This window comes from Dermacentor silvarum, chromosome 3 (assembly GCF_013339745.2).
Source record: "Dermacentor silvarum isolate Dsil-2018 chromosome 3, BIME_Dsil_1.4, whole genome shotgun sequence".
In the NCBI taxonomy this organism is placed as follows: Eukaryota; Metazoa; Arthropoda; class Arachnida; order Ixodida; family Ixodidae; genus Dermacentor; species Dermacentor silvarum.
In genome coordinates, this window is record NC_051156.1 from 128360023 (window position 1) to 128382939 (window position 22917).

The following is a 22917-nucleotide window of genomic DNA, read 5'->3' on the forward strand; positions in this document are numbered from 1 at the left end:
GTTCAGGTGATACGCTGGCGGCATCCCTGGGATTCTGGCCTTTAAATATCCTCCGCCATAATTCTTTCGCACCATTCCCTGTCGGTGTGTGGTGGAAGGAACGTCGCTCATACACTTGATCTGAGTCATGACCATCACTCTGTACAACATAAATGGGAGTCCACCCTGCAACTTAGTGCGCACACTTGCCAAGCATGTGGGCATTGAGTTGAATCTTAAGAACTTGGACGCTGCCAACAAGGAGCACCTCAGGGATGAATACCTCAAGGTCTGCTGAAATCACAGAAATATATTTAGTTAGAGATTAACAGATTGTCTGTCATGCGTATATGATCAGTCCTCGCAATCAGTGCTTTCTTTGCCTAAGTGCTACATATGAATTTTTGGTTTGCAAGATAAGACACCCGATACGAAATTTCTAATATTTTCTCCTTGTCTACTTCCTACCTGGAGTTTGCTTCCTTTAATGCATGCGCTTTGAGAAGAATGTTGGGATAATCGTGCTGGCATCAACCTATTTTGTTCGAATTCCAGGTAAATCCATTCCACAAGGTTCCTGCGATTGACGATGAAGGTTTTATTCTCTATGAAAGGTAAGGCTTGAGACATCATGTTGAGTCCATGCTCTAGTATTTTATTCAGAGGCAAACAAACTAGCACAGATCTATATACTTAGAGATCTACTACTCTAATGGATGGTTGAATATCTACGTCATCATTACCTAGCAGGTTGATGTCATTTAGCATCACTGTATGCGTTACTGGCGTTCACTGATACGGTGTTGTCGGCGGTGACATTCAAATAAATGAGGTCGGTATTTTCAGTGCCGCAGTTCAAATCAGGGCGAATTGCTGTCTACACTCTGGAGGCATCGCAAATATTCGCCAACAGCAATTATTTTGCAAATAGAACCGAGTAATACCGGTGTATTAGGGTAAACCTGGTTGAAACGTCTGGCACAAGAGCTGATAATACAATACATGTCGAGAAGAACAGGGATCACCACCTCGCACCAATGTGTTATTTCATGAAGCTGTCGAAGAGAATCGCCGTCTTGGTTCTGAATACTACCATTCTTCAAAATAATAAGTTCCCAAAGATGTCAACGCAACGAAAAACATCAGAATTGCTATTTATTCAAGAACATCAAGAAAATGGGTATAAAATCTCTTACTTTTTCTATTTGCCAGAAGACTGGCTCTACAAACAGTATACAGTGTTGATGATGATTTTCAAGCAATCGCTTTGTCTGCAAGGGAATATTTTGGAGGCACAATAACGGACCTAGACTACGTTCGCGGGAGTACCACGCGCGATGAAGAAGCCCAGGCTGCTGACGCAAGGGCACTGCAAGCGTTATAAGCAGCGAAGTAAAATAAAAAGTTAAAAACGCGCAAATTGAATCGTGAAAAGGGCAGAATATGAAGTTATGCTCGATTTTGATATATTATGGATGTTGCATTCAACCGGCTTCATGGTTTATCCGGGACGTTGCTGCTTGCCAGAATTTTGCCTGCGTGCACCAAGTACAGGCGAAGAAGTGGTTCCTTAATATTATAGAAAATTGGACCCCCAGTGAATTGTTCGTCACTAACAACATAACAGCGTGACTTCGGACAAGCAGAAAAAGCAAACAGCCCAAAAATCCAAGCGCTGGGTTCCCAACGCTCCTCTTTTTCTACGCTTTATCTTTCGTACGTGACCGATTGGCGCTCTTTCTTAAGGGATAATAAAGGGTTGGCGTTGGCAAGTCAGCGCTTTATATTTAATGGGAAGGTAAACAACGAAAAAAAAGTGATCTTGCAGCAGAAGGCCAACTTTGAATTATTTTAATATGCATCCTCTCCACGCGTCTTCCCAACTGCTAGGTCGTGATACGCACGACTAGTCCAGAGCGAAATTTGCCGGTGGGGGATGATAGAAAGCTGTGTACTGCAATCATTTGAATGATATGTGATATCACGGCTACATTCCTCGTTAATAAAGTCTGTTACACCAATTCGCCCACATCAAGTTCGTTCATTTTATTTTGCCACCGTAATATCAGTGAATAATTCACATTTTGGAATAATTAGTATACTGTGAAGCCTGGAATGGCAGCCTGGCCGTGTTCTTCTGTAGGTGACTTAATCGCGCTGAAAAGCCATGTTGCAAGCACTGTGCTGAAATTGTTGTAGGTGGCTCTGATGCACCTTGCCTTTTTCACCGCCCCCATATTGTGGCGAAGGCAACACAAAAGCTGTTGGTGAACATATATATATATATATATATATATATATATATATATATTATAAGTCGCCAATGGACAGAAAAGTTAGATTGAACTCAATCTGCTACACGCATGGTAAGCCTACGGAGACATTAGCATCTTTCCATGGTCCTAATAGTTTTCTCTGCCGTATGTGAAATTTCCGTTTCGTTTGCTTCATAGCACTTTTTGTCCTCTTTTTTTTCGAAAATAATTTTTAGAAGTCACCTGTGAGAAATTGTGATGTGCCACCCTCACAGGTGCCTTTGTGAAACAACCGGAATTACCTTCCAGGAATAAATATAGGTGTTTCAGCGAACACTTTCAAATTCTTAAAGGTTGCCTGTAGCAGATAGCATTCTAGTTCATGAGCTGGTCTAGCGGACATTACTTGCACAAGAAATTGAATTGCATAATCGAATACCAAAAAATCACTCTAATTACCTGATATATTGCTTTACAAATTGTAGCCGTATTCGCGAGGCGGATCCACCTGGAATTAATTCTCCGGATGACACCAGCTCGAGATAATAATTCCCGAACTTTGCGGTGAAATGCAGCGGTTAGCTTGTTAATAAAACGTCTTATCCATTGAAGCACAAAAATTAACTGGAACGCCAATGCATTTCTCCGCAAAGTTCGGGATTTAATATTTCGAAGCTGGTGTCAGTTAATTCCAGGTGGATCCGCCTTGCGAACTCCACGGCTACAATTGGCAATATGGGCCATCAGGTAATAGTTAAAACTTAATTAGTGAATTTTGTTGATTAGTCGATTATGCATTTCAATTTTTTGGGCAAGTAATTATATATATCACATAAATTAAAATAATATTATTGTTAGCACATCTCCCGTACTTCCCGGTATCTATCGATCTATCTATGTCCGCCTGTAGCGGTTTTCCTCGACCGAAGCCGAGTCGGGTTACTGAGTACATGGCCTTATTGGTAGATCTTCGGGCTGGTGTGCTCTATTAAAGGGGTTCCAACAACTGTCCGAGGGCCAACTGGGGTCGCCGCATATTTACCTGCGGGTATTTGCCGGTCTTCAACTCTACTCTTATACTTTCGTGGGTAATGTACTCAATCTATTGTTCAAAAGCAAAAGAGGCGGCCGACAGATGGAGTAGCACACGAGGAATAAGGATTATAAACAGGGATAAAGTGCCTTTTCCTTTTAAAAATCCACACCGACACATTCCAACGTCCCAGACGCCAGGATGCCTTTTTCGGCGCCTCGATCCACACAGGGTCCCGCCACTTCTGTATATCGCCATGACGACGCCTACGGCGAACAACTGAGGCTAACGTCCCTTGACGGACCGAGCTGCTCCCTGTCAACCACAACCCCCCCTCCCCCTTTCCAGACGCTGTGTCGCCATCTTAACACCTTCAAGGTTGCCCGAAGCATTGATGCTACGCTGCTCAAGTCATGCTTTCAACTCGTATTGTTGTTACTTGCACACTGACAGGCTGACAGGCTCTTCAGGGAACCCAAACGCACGCCGCCCACGACACCTCGGAACGCTCACTCGCCTCTCGCTCCCCCAACCCCCTCTTAATTATGCCCTTTTTTTTAATTGTTTTTTATTATTATTTTTTAAATTTATTTGTTTATTATTTTTTGCCGCTTTCTCGCTCTCCCGCTGCCTTTCCCCTCGTCTTGGAAACCGCGCCTATACAGTCAAGCGCCAGCGGTCATTTTCTTTTCAGTCTCTCCCTCTACAGCCAGCCACAGCCGACATCGACGTGACGTCACTCCACTAACCCCTTTAAAACTAACCCGCCGAGGATGACGAGGCCGCCTTTGACGAAGATAGGTCCTCCTATCGAAACGTTGGCCAGCCTTTCTGAGGCACTTTATCCCTGTTTATAATCCTTATTCCTCAATCATTTGTTGTAATTCATCCCCAATGTAACTGAACAGGACAATATCATCTGCAAACCGAAGGTTATTGAGACATTCGCCGTTGATCCTGATTCCTAAGCCTTCTCATTCTGATAGCTTGAATACATATAAGCATGCCGTGAATAGCATTGGAGAGATTGCGTCTCCTTGCATGATCTCTTTCTTGGTAGGTAATTTTCCACTCTTCTTGTGGGGAAGCAAGGTAGCTGTAGAATCTTTGTAGATATTTCCCAAGATGTTCATGTATGCCTTCGGTACTCCTCGATTACGCGATGGGTCCATTACTGCTGGTATCTCTAGGAGAGAGAGAGAGAAAATGATTTATTGAAAGGCAGTGAGGTTAACCAAGACTGAGCCTGGTTGGCAACCCTACACTGGGGAAGGGAAAAGGGGGAGAGAGAGATTAGGAGAAGAATAGAAAGTCCGCTGTGGATATCGCCGACGTAGCAACAGATCTCTGCTCTATCACTAACGATCACTCAATCCGGATCATAGACGGTCACCCAGTCCTGTAGTTTTCAAAAATCGCAGCAGCGCTTTTGTGGCCTTTTGTAGCTTCGATATTCGAGGCCGTGGTCCCAAGATCTTGCTCAAGGTGAACGGTCTTCTATCCAGCTTATTGAGAACGGTGCAGAGGTCATGTATTTCGTTTTGAAAAGATGGGCAGTAGAACAGTAGGTGTTCTATAGTCTCCTCGACACCGCAGGCATTACACTCCGTGCTATCAGTCATTCCAATCAAACACGTGTAAGCATTGGTGAATGCGAACACCCAAGCGTAAGCGGCACAGCATTATTTCCTCACTTCGCGGAAATCTAGGTAACAGCCGCAGTTGCATAGATGGGTCGAGAGAATGCAACCGATGCTGGATGAATTCACATGTGTGCCACTTCTCCAATGTCATACTGTGCGCTAGCTTGCTTAGGTGTTGGGCTGCGTCAGTCTTGGATAAAGGCAGAGAAACAAGGTTCTCTAGGGAATCAAAAGCATTTTCGTTATGTTCGAAAGCCTTATAGAGAGGTTGATTGTGCTCCGCATATTTCTCAATTACCCGACTGATGACATGGAAATGATCTTTTGTAGAATATCCATACCTGCAGCGAGCCTGGTTGATTGAAGTGAAGAGTTGCCCTGATTCTATGGGAAAATATCTTAGTGAATATTTTATGTGATACTGAAAGCAAGCTAATGGCCCTCTAATTCTTGGATTCTTTAACATCTCCCTTTTTACAGATTAGCATTAATTACACAAGTATATAATGCAGAAGAGAAAGGTTGTGTTCAATAGCCTGGAAGGGAACAAGGATTCATGTTAGCCAGTTGGCCTCTAGCGTCTGTGCAGGAGTACGTTTATCTAGCTAAATTACTTTCAAGGGACGCTGACCATGAAAAGGAAACTTAAAGAAGAAGAAAAATGGGCTGCGCAACCAAAAGCCAAACCAAAAGGCAGGCATTGCCAAATATGGACTGGGAGCTTACCACTGCCGTTGAAAAGAAAACTGTACAATCATTGCATTGTACTGGTGCTAACAGATGGGGCAAACAGCGATGGAACGAAAAAATGGTAAGGGTAACGTTAAGAGTCAGGAAGAGAGCGGTGTGGATCAGAGATGAAACGGCGATAGCCGGTATTCTAGTTTGCATCAAGACAAACAAATACAGGTGGCAGGCCATGTAAAACGTAGTACAGATAACCGTTGGACCAATAGAGTTAGAGAATGGGTGCCGAGCGAAGGTAAGCGCAGTCGTGGACGGCAGTAAATTATGTCGGGTGACGAAATTAAGAAATATGCAGGCACAAGATGGAATCAGCTAGCGCAAGACAGGGGTAATTGGATATCGCGGACAGAGGCCTTCGTCCTGAATTGAACATGCAAATAGGCTGTTGATGATGACGATAATTACGATGATGTTAACATGGCACTCTTTAATTAGCCTCTTTGATGCTACAGTGGGTTCTTGGGTATGTGTCACTGGGTATGTTAATGTTCTGCTCTTCAATGACAAAAAGTTACAGTGACGTTTGCTTCTGTGAGCGCGGGTGACGCACAAGCCTATGGGTGCTATAGCGTACACGATGCTTTAGGCCCTCGGTGCGTCTAGACGCCTACACTGTCCACATCGCCGATCGCTTTCAAGATAGGGCTCAAGATAGATACGCAGCAGCCGCCGGAGTAGAACGCCTCCCCTCTTCCCACTGTGGGTATACCGCGCGCTTCCTCCCCGCTTTCCTCCCTTGCGCGCCCGAGATTGAGACGCTTTCATTCGCACATACAGCATACGGCGTGCTGGGGACGATGTCATGAGACGAAACGGTACGTCCATAGCGCACACAGAACCCGTAACAACTGCCAGAGGAGGTCAACCCAGCGCGCCTCCGCCTACCTTCTTCCTCCGCGACCCTTCGCCTCCTTTCTACTTCCCCGCTTCGCTCAATGCCACCTAGACTTTCCTCTAGGTGGCATTGCTTTGCCGTACGCATAGCGCGCTCCTCTGTACTTTCCCCGGCGCGCGATTCTCTTCGCCTGCAGGCGCTTTTCTCCTCCGGCGCTCGTTTCCTTCGTGGCGTCAAACTTACCTTCGCCAACTTCACTGGCGGGCCACTTTCGCTTGCGCTTAATAATTTCTAGGTAATCGAGCCCACGCCATAAATATTCACACACGATTGACTGAATATACGTATTCGCACAAGCGTCGCGCGCGAACTTCCTTGCTGTGCGGCTAGATGGCGCAGCCTGTCGAGAGGGAAGCGCGAGAGAGGACCCAGTCTGCATATGCGCCTCATACGTGACACCTTTCAGCGGCGGAAATACTGGCTTGTCGCTAACTTGATTCAATGCTAATCACGTTAAGGTCGCCATTCATCGTGGGATAGGTTCCGCTGGAATCATTCATTAAGACTACATGGCACATGTTCTACATTCGAAATTAAAGCCGAGGAATGAAGACGTCAAGTTTGCTTAGGAGCAATGGTAAGTGTAGCACCATTGTACAAATATCGGTCCTTAAAAGTACATTGTGAAGTATATTTGCGTTCGGAGCTAAGAATCTAGTTCGAGAAACTCCTAATGCCAACACGAACGCATCTCTACCGGATTTTGGGAAAGGATGTCCTAAAAGCGCACGAATCACTGTACTGTTCAGCTTCTATTTCGCAAATGCAACTTGCGCCCAAAAGTGAAAATTCAGTAAAACTTTTTAATTAGCTACCTGAGCAGTGCAATTTATCGCGCAAATAGCGTCCGTGTTTGCACATTATCCAGGTGAGAAGGCCCACCTCCGTTTATGTCCCATGTGATTAAGAAAGTATTTTGAACTGAAAACAAAGATACACGCACACACACCCGTGGTATATATTTATGCTCTATGCAGTAATGCCATCGCCTACTACTTGCTCCGCAAGTACGCTCCCGACTCGGAGCTCTACCCGGCCTGCATCAAGACTCGCTCCCAGATCGACCAAATTCTCTCAGCGGTTGTCACTACAATTCACTATGCAACGGTGGATTCCCTCGTGAGTACTCAGTTTTGCAGCTGCATTTTTTTGGATAAACAACAGGTGTCAAAATCTACTGACAATTATACTTATGTAATTTTATCCAGTGAAGTCGATTATCTTGGGAGCGAAATGCCAGGGACGAATAAATTTTGATAGGTCAAGTGCAATAATATTACCGGTGCGCTAGCTGCTAGTTTGACGGGCAGCGCTCGACAACGTTATAGACATGTTTTTCTGGCATCTTGGGTGCAGTAAATGACGCGCGCAGTTTAAATATCAAGGGAATTATGGTCCGCGAGCGGAAGAAAGTTTTGCGAAGTATAATTTTTCTTTCTGATTAGAGGCGTTAGAGGGGCCGCGCAGAATGGGCCAGCAATTATTCGGTGCCCTCGGTGAACTAAATGTAGCAGATGGCCGAAATGTACACTAATAGAGGTTATGTTATTGGTGATTAGTAGTAAATTATTTGCAAGAGTTGAGGTGTGCTCTTAGTAAGACTTTTTCGGGAATAATCTGAGCCCCTGGTTAGCGGCATCTTAAAGGGCCCCTCACCAGGTCTCGCCGTTTCGAGCTGACAAGCGCAGTGCACACGATGCGCGCTACTTATCGTGTCTGCTAAGTTGCACATCGCTACGGGCCGCGGAAAGAACTTAAATGTCAAACCAAACGCCGTTAGCCCTTTTCCTCGCTGGCGTCGCGCTCCAAGCCGGTGGGTTGACGTGTATGCGAAAGTGCGCCTAACGTACATGTCTGTGCTGTGGCGTCTCTCGTGGTGACACTTGACTTCGAGAATTATTCATGGCAGCATCTGCTATTTGTGTAATCTGTTGTTTCGATAGATTAATTAAAGTTCAGAGAAATAATAAAACACACAAACCGAGTGTCTGCTCGTTTTTGTTTTACTTAGCACCGCACCAAGACAGATGTACCCTACTTCCGTTTCGCCTGCTTGTTTCCACGTCGTACAGTCATGCGTGCAAACAACGAAACTGCGTCATTTTCTACGGTGTTCCAGTGCGCTATCATGCTCTGTGTTCCGCTTGTGTCTGCCTCGGTGTTCCTGTGGCACTGACTTATGGCGCTAGTCAGGTGTACCTCGTGCACAGCGCGCAGAATCGTGCGCTGCGCCCGACACGAGACAATCGCAACAGCTCGCGCGTGGTGCCGCCAGAGGAAGTGCGCCGCGCAGCAAAAAAAAAAAAAAACAAAAAACAACAGGACGAACAAACGAGAGAGAGAGAACGCGGGGCCCGTGACGTATGCATTACGCAATCCTCGAGCTCCAGTAAGGGAGAAGGCAGGGAAGGAATTTCGCTTGCGGAGGCTAGAAAGGGAAGTGGAGAGAATGTCTATGTAGGCGACGAAGCTCGACTCCTTAAATCACGGGTTCGCGGCGCTGAAATATTTCTATCTCAGCTATTTCTAACTCGGCTATTAATGAACCAATTTGAAACATTCTTGCGGTATAACGGTCCCGAGAGGGCACCTAACAACTTCCAGCATGTAAGCGAATGTTCTATGTGGCTTGTTAAGGGGCCCTATCAAACTTGTATGTATCTCTCAGCTTTCCGTATAAAATTATCAACCAAGTGCAGTGAATTCATTGTTTTCTCAGTGAAGTATCTATGTTTTTTTATTTTTGGCCCCAAAGGTAGGCCAGTGAAATACTCGTACCCTTTATTTCGTATACGATTTTTCTTCCCTATTACAGCACGCAATAGCCACGGCTCACAGATGCTGAAAGACTATTGACTTAAACTACTAAACAGCATTACATTTGCGAGCTTTCATATGGGTACAAATAGTAAAGCTCTACTTTATTCTCATTTCGCAAAATGACTGTTGTTGTGCAATATTTATTCTTTTCAAGTAAATGCAAACATGTATTTACAACAATTTTCGTTTTACTATTTGATTACTTGTGGTGTGTTTCTTTCTGTCGTGAAAAGTAAAAAAGCAGAAAAAGACCATCAGAATTGGAGGACTCTTAAGCTTGGTCAGACCTTGGTCAAATTCATTTGCCAAACCAACGTGCACTATTGCGACTAGACCCACACTTTCTGCTACACAGTACAGACCACGCAACGCGAACATATTTTTTTTTCGATTCATCTTCCTTTAATGATACACTTTTGATACTCTCCCACGATTGATCGAATTACGGTTTGAAGGCGGTTAGCTAATACCTTCGCGAATATTTACCAATCCACACTGCAAAGTGATAAGGGACGCTGGCCTTCAACTTTCTGCAATTAAGTTGCGCCCCTGCTTTTGGGAATGGGTACTGTGTGCCAATTATGGAGCGTGGTGGGAAGGCATTCTAATCTGTAAACTTCTCTACACAGCTTAAGTAGAAAGTGAGCCAACACAGAGCAAGAACACTGATGGAATTATGCACTCAGGCCGTCAGGGCCAGGGCTTTCGCCCTTAGCTAGCACGCGAATAGTTGCGTCAAGTTCCCCCCAACAGGTGTCACTATCAATCTCATCGCATTTCTTTTACTTATCTGCGGCAAGCTCTTCAGTATCAGCTTCCCTACCGAATAGAATACGACAGTGCGTAAGATGCTCGTAATTCTCGGCGAAGGCTTTCATTATTTTAACCTGATCATTAACAATGGTACCGACACACTATATCTCGAGCACTCCCTACTGAAAAACCCCCGTATTCCCCATAACTCCTATAACCAATAACATCATATGACGTATAGGAAAAACAGGTTTTTGTATGGGATACTATATGTTTAGTATCGGATTATTGGATATGGGAGTTATGGGGCATATAGATTTTTCAATAGGGACTCCGCCAGCACAACAACAGGGAATGATACAGCACATTAAGAGTGCAGTTGCGCCTCTAGCTTCTCTGATAGGCTGACGCCACGATTTTCAGAGATTCCGCTCATATATAAATCAGCTTCAAGGGGGCATCATTTAAGCGAAGCTAGCAGTAAGATGTGAAAGGAAGGAAGGCGGGAAGACGGCAAAGTAGTTGTGTCTTTCAACTTTGCTATACTCATACTGATAAATGCTGTGTTCTAATCAGTAGTAGATTGCTCCGCGTGCACTTGCGAGTGTGTACTCTAACCAATACTTCACGTAAAAGCGCAACGATTACTGCGCATAAATATTGTGCCGGCCCCGGTCCTACACCAGAAAGAACATGCACCCGCAGAACTGCGATTGGCTGATGGGCTATGGATGATTCGCCAACGATTGGCAGCTGATCTATAAATCAACACCGAGCTGAAAGGAATTAAACAAAGGAGGTCGTAAAAAGCGAGACAGGGTAGTAAATTAAAAAAAAAGCTCTGTCTTTCCACTTCACCACCATGGACGTCATGCACTCAATGTGAGTTAAAACACTGCCTACACCCGTCACGGATTTCAATAAAAAATCCGAGGACACCTAAGCACTTATTATGAGATGTCAATGCGACAACAGTAATGTTAAAATAACCGCCGCTGAGCGGTCCTTCCAGTTTTGCGCTCCGAGTAAAGTATCATAGTGGTACGTGCTGCCCGAGCCAGCAAGGAGCAGTAGCCTGCAGTGCCAACGCCGCATGCCACTGACGTCCTGCGTGACGAGAGACCGAGGAAGCAGCCGTGGCTACCAAGGCCACAGAGGCGTGCAGCAGCTAAGCCCAGTGGGAGTGAGAGAGAGAAACACGGACCGCGTGCCTGCTCGCTAGAGCGAGGGTGACGTGGCGTCGCGGCTATGCCCTCTCCCCTGACGCAACACATGACGCGCTATCACGCAGCTGGTCTTTCCTTTCGCCCGCTCTGCTCCACCGAGGTGCGCTCGTGACGTGGCGTCGCAGCCAATAGTAATGTGTATTTCGGTGCCGTTTCGCTGCTACACATGACAGACGCGTGCTATTTTCGCTCAATGGGCCATTTGACGCTTTCGCATCAATAAAAAATTGAAAGTGAAATTTTTCTTGTAAAGACGGCTTTATCAGTAATTGGGATGGAGTTCAGAAAATTCTTTTTGTGTAGGCGCTGCCATGATGTCAAACTGACCCGGTTGGCAGTACGAGTGCGCCTACGTGTGCCAAGTCATATTGAGCGCGATAATACATGAAGTAGCAGGTTGACCTACGTAGCCTACTGTGGCCACATGACGGGCTCGAGCAATCACTTGATGCAAACCGCTGTGAAATAGGCACTTATGGCTTTTTGCTTGTGTGAAAGGTCAAAATGCCCGAGTGCCCTTAAGTTCTGCAGGGTGTATGTTTTGCACAAAACAACCTTTTGCCACTCTTACATATAATAAAGTTGCGCACTGAGGCAGTTTTGCTAACGAATGCGTGTTTTCAAAATTGCCAGGCACAGTAAATGTGGAAAAAGGGTGTTTCAATATCCCAACCACCCTCGCGGGCTTCATTTTCCTGAGTGTGTAGTGTGTACGTATATTTATTTATTTATTTATTTATCTTATTTTTTTCTTGGTTTTAGCTGTTTCAGGCAAGTTGTCTGTCTGCTAACTTGTTATGCATAGTTATTCCAATCCTGCGCATAATCTTTATTGTGGTCACTTTTCATATCCTTCTTGCCTTGATTTAAACCACTGCCGAACAGTGCAGTTTCAGGAGCTCGTCAAGCTACGGTATTTTTATTTGTAGCCCTCTGCTGATTGGAATAGAAAGGAAGGTTGAGTAAATGATTGATACCTTTTTTTGCTCACTAAATAAAGGCGGAAAAAAAGCGAGAATTGGACAACTACTTATCTTCATGCGTTTTAGTGCTCCTGACGTGATGTCTTCTTAAAATAAGCAGGAAATGCGTCACGAGCGACATCCAACATTTCAATCTTTTCAATCATTTCAATCAACATTTCAACATTTCAATCAAAAGGAAGTTCGCCAAACATAATTGAAACAAACTCGTCTTACTCATGGAATGATGTGCAATGAATTATGTGAGTTAGAGTGTGCAGCGTTTCTGTGTCGTGTTGTATAAGGCGGCTGGCGCTCTGTTGACTCACCTATATCATCATTTCACGCAAATAAAGCGATTGATGTGTACACTTGTTTGGTGCAGCGTCCAGTATTCCTTCGGAAGACCAAGCCGACGGCCGAGGAGATAACAGCATTGGAACAGAATGTCATCACAGGGCTGGAACACCTGATCGGTGACGGCAAGTTCGCGGTCGGCGACACCTTCACCCTCGCCGATATTGCATTGACCGGACGCATCGCCATGTTTCTCGAGGTAATGCTTCGCCGTGTCTGGACCACATCAGTTGCAATTTTGTGCTGATTAGTAAACATAATTGGTTCTTTTCTTCGCCTCCAAGACGATCGGACAGCGAGCGCTTAAAAGACATAATCACTCGGGCCCCTGTTCTTATAAAGTTACCTTGTACGGAAATGCTTTAGATTGGCAAGTGATGAATGCAAATCTGAAATGCTTCACTTGCGCTAGAAATAATAGGCTGTTGCAAATTCCAGCGGCACTGTTCAGGTTTACGTTAGCAGTTTTATTTAAACTACTGTAGCTTTAATGGTGCGTAGTAACTATACATATATAGTTCGGTGTATTAGTTTATATATATGTATATATATATATATATATGTGTGTATATATATCTGTTTGAACGCTTGTGTGTCAACGTACCAATTACGCGTAAATTGAAAATCATTGCTATTACTTTACCATATTTAGGCGTTCCAATAATGCAGGTCTTAGTTTTCCGACGTCTCAATTTGATGCAACGGAAGCAGGTTGCAAAGGAATCGAATGACCCTCAAGCTGTGTTCATCGTCGCGGCGTCGTCTGCTCAGCGTCTGCTTGCCATCCTGTCGGTATATGCTCCACGGTCGGTGTATTGACGTAACGCATGCTTTGGCGTTGTAACCATAAGCTGCGTTTGCATGATTGCAGCAGCGGTACTTTGCTTCATGTGCATGCTTTCTCAGCTGTTCCTTTCATCCTCCTTATCCAGAAGGGCAAACGCGCTTATAAATGGTCGCCCGCGCCTCGTCGTCTGCTCGGCATCTGTTTGGCGTTTACTCGCTACACTCATCACGTGCCATACTAGAGCGGAGTAGTAAATTAGCGATGCAGTGAACAATCAGGCCGTCATAGTGTTGCGTATTGCCAGCGCATCACCAGTGCTAATTCTGTGGCGCCATCTGCGAACTGGAAGTCAGAGAACTATATGGCTCAGCGCTACCTCTTTAGTCCTAGCAACGTGAAATCAAGAAAAACCTTATTTAAATAATTACGACCAAAAAGTGGAGGACGCTTAAGCTTCGCCTTTAAGAGTGGAACGCGATAGCGTTATCGGGACCCGTTCGCATCGCATTTTTCTTTCAGTAGGCTTCACTGCTACACAGAACGTGGGAAAGCCAGCTTACAAAGACCAAGCGCACACCGATCTCCTTAAAGTCGGCCTCACTTTTAAACACAAATGCATTGCTGGGAAAACGTTTTTCCAGGGGCAATATAAGTCGTCTTACATTAAAATGTGAAGGTCCTACGACCTTTTTTATTATTTATTAATTGTTTGCTATTGCCCCGACGCGCGCGCGTGTCCAAAACGCATTAGGCAGGCCAGGGACACGATTTTGTAGCGATTACTTCTCTGATGATATTCCTTTGCGCGCTTTTTGCGCTTTGTCAGCGGTCAGAGCGATGTCCCGCCCGCGTTATCAAAGCAATCAGCCGGCCGTGAACGGTGGATGATAAGAGTGGCATATAATCAAGCGGAAGGCACCGCTACAAAATCGCGGCCGAAGTCCCAATTTGACCTGCCGAGGATGCGAGCGCCATCTGGATAATATTTTCGCAAGTAGCCTACTCGAGCGCGTCGCTGTTGGTATGGTAGAAATGCTGGCAAAAGGGGTTCGTGTTTGAATTTTCTCGTAACAGAATTATGTTTTATCGTACATTCAAATAACAGTCCGACGCCACCTTGTCTGTAGGTTGTGGTTAAATAGTACTTCACCATTTTTCTGACGGATTTAATTGAGAAATTCAATTTTTGTTCAACCACCCCGACAACGCAGAGGGCCTGCTTGGTCGGGGTGGTTCGAGATGATTTTCTCCTGCACTAACACCTTGCGCCACGCGGAGGGCCTGCGCGGTCGAGGTGGTTAGGGATGATTTTCTCCTCCACGGGCGCCAACATCCACGCCGACGGTGGATTTTCGGCGACACACGGCCCTTAACGCTATCGCGTTAAAACACCGCTAATGCTTTCCCCGCAGCGTGAAATGAGACTAAGAGACGACGGATTTTAGTATTGCTTGCTGTCAGCGCGGAGAGCCAGTAACAAGCGCGAAATCTCATCAAAGCGGGCGGTGTGTGCTGTATGGGTGCTGCCACGTTGCTTCGTAATCCCGGTTAGGGTGTCCATTACAGTTACCTAAGGTGACCGTCGCAGTAGGGATATATATATATATATATATATATATATATATATTACCTACGGTGGCTACACGAGTGTAGCTAGTGTAGGAATTCAGGATTTTTTAAAATGTTGTAGAAAAAACTGTCAGCCCTTCCACTGGAGTGGAGATAGAAGACCAGCGAAGCGGTACTATGGTGGGAATTATGTATTTACAATAATGACTATTAAGATGTGATGGCGCAATTGGTTATTTGAACTATTAAAGACTGAGAAATATATATGATCTGGTGGTTTTCATTTATTTAGTGACGACAGGGACCATGGCCTTATGGTTGCTACGGTGCACCGCCATAAGATGTACGGCAAACGTTGGCTCGTTCTTGATAAACACGTCAGCAACGCCGTGCGCGTTCGGTGCGAGCGCGGGAAAAACGCCGCCGCCGTCGAGAACAGTTGTGCGCGTTGTTTGTGTGACCGCACACAACCGCTGTCAAAACGCTGGTTACGTGACGGAACGGCTAAACGCTGTGGTCGACACTGTTAGGGGAGAGGCGGGCGACAGCCCAGGGAGAGTCGGCGGCACAGGCCGCAGAGGCCAGCAGGTCTGCGCGCATGCGCCGCAGTGCGGGCACGCACACGCACAGTCTAGGGTGCCTCAATGCCCTCCTCGCCCAGCGCTCCCCTTCCACTGGGAAGTCGCGTTTGCTCTCCGCCTTCGTTTGCTCCCCGTGAAAGCGCGCGTCCCTCGCCCTCGCGTGCTTTCACTTGAACATACAGCCTACCGCCAATGAGAGTTTTAGGGGCGAAGCTCCTTAGGGTGTGGGTCTGTCCCTCCTCTGTAGTATGTAGTAGTAGTAGTCGTCGTCGTCGTAGTAGGTAGCCACGTCTACTTTTATGAAAAAAAAAATTCCGAAAGTTGTGTCCGTAGCGCGGAATCGAACCAGGGACCCCTCGCTTCCGAACGCGCGGCGCTAACTACGACGCCACGAAGCGCACATGGGCACACGCACCACGATGACAATAAATACCCAACATTAACGAAAGACTGCGCGTTTCTAACGCGTTTGTGCTAGCGGGTTACGGCCCGTGTAAGAAGCTCGTGTAAGACGCTGTGGCCTCTCCGCCTTAAGGCCCAACCGCATGCACGCGATATTCAAGCGACAGCGACAAGCGACGCGACAGGCACACCCTGTCGCGCTGTCGTGTCGCGGAGTGGAGCAACCACATGAACGCGACATCGCGAAAAAGAGTAGCGACGGATTTACATTGTTGTGCGAATAAATGTTATCTTGCGCGCGTAAAGAAATCTCAATTTTATCAAAAGGTCAATGTTTTATCTAGACCTAGCTAAAATATGCTATCATCCCCAGAGAAAATCTGTCCCATGCATCCCCAGTGGAACTCCGTCCCATGCCGCCAGCGTAAGGTGCCGTGGCGCCATCTGTTGAGTAAAACTTAAAACACTTTCTCGGCTCTCGGTGGCGTCTCAGGCCTAGCAGCGTCAAAACAAAACAACCGATCTCAATAATAACGACAAGAGAGCGCCGATACTTAGTCTTCAGCTAGCGATGAGGTGAAGCGATGACTGATTGTACTATTTATTTTTCGCTGTCACAGCAGAGAGCAAGTTGCAAGAGCGAATTCAGATCGAAGCGGGCAGACTGATTGCTGCCATGTTGTTGTGCAATCGCTGTCCCCAGCGGATGTCGTCGCGCTGACTTCCGGGCGACAAGCGATATTTTCTGGCTGGCCAGAAACCGGCGACACGACCAGCGACAGCGACGGATAGCCCTCCGCGACGCCACCTAGGTGGCGTTCACCGTACTCAGCACAGCGGAGCGTGGCCTCCGCAATTAGCTCTGAAAATGTTTCTGAAGTTGATCGCGGAGGCTGCAATTACGACGCGCTGTACGCGCTGATTTGACTCGGTGACGATTCAGTTACGTGCTTTGTCTTGCGCGTTGTATTAGTGTGTCAGTTACGTGCTTCGTCTTTCGCGTTGTGCTAGCGTGTGCAGCGTAGTGCAGCTTCCATATGCACGACGGTTGCTCATGGTCATCGACGTTGGTAGTCGTGATGGAGGAGACGTGCCACCAGGCGTCAGCGTGGGTGCATCAACGCCTAAGGGCGCTTTAGCCACAAAACACCAATAGACATTATATATCTATGTGCAATAAACATTACACTACTTCTGTGAAGACACGTTTCACTTTCGTGTTCTATACCGATTCCTATATAAGAGGGATCAACCCATTTTTTTTTCTATTGCCGGAACCGACCATCGAAGAGTGAGCCCTTAACAGCTTCGCTGTAAAAGTGTAGCTCCGCCCAACTACACGAAGCTATTTTTATAACAGTAGCCTAGCATGATAATTACACTTTCTACACTCCAGTTTCTATGAGCACAGGTAGCAGATGATAAACAAACAGGCTGTCGTTGCAAACGCGTGGCACCATTTGGTGTGTGACTGTCGGCGCAGAATGGCGACAATAGCGAAGGTTCGCTGCCGGTCCTGCAGCGAACCTTCGCTATCGCCGCCGTATCAGCGCCAGTGCTGGCGTGACCGTCTCGCAGACGGTCACTGAGGAGGGTGAGCTAATCCTACTACAAGACAAAATTGTGTTGCTCACGGATGGTGCAAGCTGTTTTAGAGTCCGCGCTGTAGTATTGTCACTGTGTAGGTATATTCACCGCTGCAAGTTCTGGAGCTTGTAGGTAAGAACTAACTTCGGCCAAAACAATGGAGCGCACGCTATCTGTCACACACAAACAAACACACTTTATTAGTATGCCCGGACTCTGCATATTAACAGAATAGGAACATGAAACACACTAAATATGAAGTCACAGTTTAGTTGCCAAACTATACGTAAATCAAATATAAAAGTTCATGCGTGACGCTGGTTAGAGGTGGAGTGTGGGAGCACGTCAGAGCCGGGAATGAGGCAGGTGGGGAGTTTCCGCGGCGACTAGGGCCGTCTGTGGATTTGAGGAAACCAGAAGACGTGTCAGGACTGTGTATGAGCATAGGCCAGGAACTGTAGGCCACAGCATGTAGGGTGTGGTCGATGCTCCACTGGACGCCCGGCAGACATGCATCGATTCAGGCGTAGAGTCGTAAGCTAAGGAGCACCAGGAATAGGAAGGAGCCAGGACCTACCGTCCGACAGCGTGCTTCGTCCGCCGCTGCTTCCTTCTTCGCTTGTTCTTTCACAATGGCGCCGCTCCCCCGTTCATCGCTTGCGCCATGCATCACTGGGGAGATTCTTCTTTCACTTCGTCGACTTCTTCCGGTGCCATTACACGATCATGCTCGTGCTTTCGTCGTCATCCTTGTCGTCTGCGCCTTACCTTTGGAACGCAGCACGTGCACTCCATGACAATTACATGCATAAGAAGGTCTTTTTGCGCGCTGCGCATATCGCGATCTATTTAGACGTATTTAGTTTAGATTGGTTGCTGAATGAAAGCTCGTACTTTGGCTTTTAGCTTCAGCCAAGGGCATATACGCCGCTAGTGAGTCTGAAGTTAGCATAAGTGCGCAGTAAGGCGCTTTTCGTCTGCCTGTGCAGAAGACGAGCGCCGTCTATTGTGAATGGCTACAGTTCAGTCAGCCAAGTGCCGCACACTACGTCATGGCATCTGCCCTGCAATTCAGTCGTCTGCCAGAAACCTCCCTGAAGTCTAGATAAAAAAATCAGAGCCCCGTTCTTAAAGAAAGATGGTTGAACGCGAAGCTTTCTCCCATGCAAACTGAATCAAAGTCAAAGTCCACAGCCAATGACCGCGCAACGAACACAAGAAATGCGGAGCGACCCGATGCGATACATATGCAATTTGGTTGCTTGTTTAGGATTGTATTTTTTGTGAACGTTGAAGTTAAATTAACACACATTTCGTTAAGTTGCATAACCATTATTTTAGGTCATGCAGCCGTTGAGTACACGCACACACTCACACTTTCACGGACGACTCTACAATTGCGCAGTATTGCCCGGTGATTGCTGTGGTAGACGGTCCGAGACTCTGCCGTTGCCGATACACGGGATCGGTCTTACGAGCACGATCGCGCTCGCCCTTACGTTCGCGTACGGCAACCTCTTGTGCCGTGCGCTGCACCTGCGGCCTACCCATGGCGACGGTCGGGAATGCATTGCGTGACGCACGTAATGCAATGCAGATATATACAGTTCCTCTGGGTAGCGTGGGGTTGCAGTTCCCATTGTTCGTATCGCTACAACTGCGAATGCACACTGTGGTGTTCTACGATAAGTATGTCGGGCGCCGTTGTTCTATTCTGCTGCGCAGATACGCAGATAGTTCCATTGTGTAAGTTGACTTTCCTGCAGTGCGTTTTCGGCGCTCACGGACGAATCAGGGAGACATAGAAAGCTTCGATTTAGAAATAGCCCTATATAGTAATGCGCGGTAAAGGACGTGCATGCGCAAAGGACCTCACATGTCACGTATGGCTTTGACTCGGCACATGCCAAACAAAATAAAGCTGTCTAACCCCGGCAATGTTCAGGCAGTTACGCCCGGAACTAAATGTCATTTCGCAAACACATTACCCGCGCACTCCTCCTACCTTCGGCAGTGCTGCAAGTTACTTGTGAGATAGAGTAAGCGTTCAGCGACGAGCACGTCTTTTTAAATACCAAAAACGGGCGAAACGAAAGAACCAAAGCTATATCTATATGCTTTGAAGCAGAAAAAGAAGTCAATTAAATAAAATCTGTTTATTCAAGGCTTAGTATGCCTTAGTATGCCTGAAGTCTTTGAAGGTCTTTGGCACATCTGCAAGAGTACAGTACACTGAGCTACACGTATACGCGCAATCAATATATGTGTGCGATCCTGTGCGGTGATGCCATATTCTTTGAAGCATGCTGCTAAAGTGAGACAGAAAAGTAGCTAAATTTCCGCCAATGTCTTTTGCAATGTCGCTAAAATTATCGCTACAGCTCTGAGTAAATTTTAGGTAAAGCAGGCAATTTTTAGCACTGTAATATAAGCTAATGTAGTGTAAATCATTTACTGAAACTTCTCACGTTTTTATTGGACCCGTGTCAGTTAGGAATAACCAGTGAATAACAAGGAATAACCAGTGAATAACCAGTGAACCAGCAGTGTGTACTATGCTTTTACTTTGCTGATATACTTGCATTGCCAAATTCAGCGTTTACCTTCGTATTGTGAGTTTACAAATGCATCACGATCCAAGAGAACACGAGTAATCTGATATTTCCAGCACGCAAACCGACATAGTTCACATTATCGCTGTATATTTTCTAGGTGTCGGCGCTATTCAAAGCAGACCTACATTCTACCATATGCGCTTGGTAGCACGTTAACATGGCGACGACAATTACGTGACCTGTATACAGTTCAAGTACCACGCTTCTGCCCCTTGATCTGCCTCAAAGTCCCATGCAGTATTCATTTGTTCAAAAGCCACGACATTCGTCCGAACGAACCCAGCTGCTCCAATACCTATGCCTTTCTACTGTAGACCTGTATTATGATTAGTCTGCTGCGTTCTGAACTCATGGGTCGAAAAATTGACCGTCGGGCGTTATGGCACTAATATTGATTCACGATCTTTGGTGTTTATTAAGGCAAAGTTAATTGAGGTACAGTTATTTGACATATAGTTTATTAAGGCACTCGAACCCACGACCTTTCGTGCGAGTCGAACCCATGACCTTTGAGGTTATTTAAGCGCGGTGAATTAAGGTAGAGTTAATTAAGCCACTCGAAGCCACGACTTTTGGTGGTAGAAAACAAGAAATAGGAAGTAAGAACGAATTCGAATGAGAATGTCAAGTAATTTTATTGAGTTGCTAGACCGTGGTGATGTCACTACGTGATTCCTATGCTGTTCGGTACTTTTCCTCCTGCAGTAGCTTACACAACCGTAATCTTTACCGGGAAACACACGGGGGAGAAGGAACGCTGTAAACGACACCCACAACAATTACTCATTGTGACGTCACTTGATTTCACACATGTGTCTCTACAAAGAGTGAAACCAGGGACACTGGTTTCACGAGGGTTTTGAATGATGTCAACCCCTTTCGAAGCAGCTACAAACCTAATCTTTACCGGAACGCATCGGAGGGTGCTCCCATTGTTCACACGCGCCTTATCATCCATCATGTGGTTTTGATGCTTGTTTTGTGGTTTTTCTTTGAAAACGAGTGTTGAGCTGTGTGCTGTATGCCTGATTTCTAAGGAGATATGCTGTTTGTGTTCAATTTGTAGCCTGGCGTTTTTTGCTTATGCCAACGACACGAAAATTTCTTTGGCTGGTAGAGGTATAGAGCTTCGCTGTAAAACCATTTTGCGAGCCCACTATGAGTCCTGTGAAGGCCACCGTGCTGAGAAGCAGTGCTGCTGAAAAGCAGCACTACCAATATGAAGGCAACCGTTCTTTCATCATGATCGCAGGGCCCACGGACGCGTCGTAGTTGCAATTTTCACCACATAGGTATTACGTTTAATTAATTACATGTGTTGTAGATAGTAATTTTAGAGGCAACTTTTGCAATTTCAATGTCGCTAAAATGTGGCAAAGCGCGAAAAGAATCGCCGGTGGCCAAGTAGAAACATTTGTCGCTAAATAGGCAAAAACTAAAAAATAAAATTAAAGTCACACATTTTATGTGTGAATTAAACCGCGTTATGATTATGAGTCCCGTCTTAGTGGGATTTTGGCCGCCTGGAGTTCTTTAACGTGCAACCAATGCATGGTACATGGGCATTTTTCTCATTTCGCCCACATCGAAATGAGGGCGGCCGGCACGTGATTGCACCATTTCGGGCTTAGCGCCACTACGCCATAGCGACCGCACCCACCGCGGCGGGTAAACAGACAAGAAAGTCGCCATGTCTAGCGACAAAATCTCTAACATGGCAACACTGATCCGGCGTTAAGCCACGTCGGGTGATGACGTAGTTTCCTTGAAACCTAAGTCTGCGAGAAACCTCAGAAAATTAGCCTCTGCGTTAAAACCTGTGCCGAACTCTACTCCCACAGGACTGGTCTGGTATGTGCCGTACACCATGATCTCTCGACAGTTGCGTTGCGGTTCGGCGCCTGTGTTTTCTGTTACATTTACCATCAAGAGACAGCAAATCTGCATATACTATTCTCGTTACGCGGGGGACGCCGTGCCTCGCTTGTATTAGACGAATGCTCTTGTCCTAGCTACTTTCCCCTCGTAACCAATTAAAAAATAATATCACATTGTTTTAGCAAGTCCATCTATTTGGTGAATTGGTGCATAGCTAAAAATGTATAGTGCTAAGCTGACACAAGACGGCGGCTTTTTCTACGTGCACCTATTTTACGTCGCATATAATTTGCCTTGCCTTTGTCTTGCCGTGGTTGTTATGAAGTCGATATTGCTGCCAGTGCCTGCGACCTTTCTACATGAGTTGCGAATATTTGTTGTCCGTACATTTGACTTGACAAGTTATTCATTGTCCGATTCCTGTGCATTTCAGAGCAACTTGGTCGACCCTTCGAAGTTTCCTAAGCTGGCAAGCTACTACGATCGAGTCAAGCGCGAGCAGCCTTATTTTGAGGAAATTTACAGGCCGGCCATAGACAACGTCAAGCGGCTGTGGGCTGATCTTAAATAGACTCAGGAGCGATAATAAAGTGAACGGCCGGATGACCGAGTACTGTTGTTGTTCATAAACCATATATACGTTCGATTGAGTTCGCAGCGATTTTTGCAAGCAATGTGCGTACAAAAGCATGCTTTCTTTGCACTTTCATTTTTTTTTCTGTCTTTACCTTCTTAGCATGCTGAGTCTCACATTACTAGGCTACAGGCGAAGCATTGCATGTCTGTGCTTCGCTCACCCTAATATGGCTGTGCACTAACTACCACCTT

The 22917-nt window shown here is 46.1% G+C and overlaps 1 protein-coding gene across 1 annotated transcript; it reads left to right on the plus strand.

The window, feature by feature from the left end:
- The first annotated feature begins 127 nt into the window (after window positions 1–127).
- Window positions 128–22660, plus strand: LOC119445777 (glutathione S-transferase 4). The gene is made up of 5 exons (XM_037710054.2): window positions 128–268; window positions 535–593; window positions 7530–7671; window positions 12699–12869; window positions 22523–22660. The coding sequence occupies exons 1-5, from the start codon at window positions 128–130 to the stop codon at window positions 22658–22660; spliced, it is 651 nt and encodes a 216-aa protein (XP_037565982.1).
- The last annotated feature ends 257 nt before the right edge of the window (window positions 22661–22917 follow it).

Bases quoted from the DNA above. Each gene is read 5' to 3' on its own strand.
- LOC119445777 (XM_037710054.2), top strand. From the start codon at position 128: ATGACCATCACTCTGTACAACATAAATGGGAGTCCACCCTGCAACTTA. The intron at 594-7,529 runs GTAAGGCTTGAG...TGCTCTATGCAG, and splicing joins GGTTTTATTCTCTATGAAAG to TAATGCCATCGCCTACTACT. The intron at 7,672-12,698 runs GTGAGTACTCAG...TGTTTGGTGCAG, and splicing joins ATGCAACGGTGGATTCCCTC to CGTCCAGTATTCCTTCGGAA.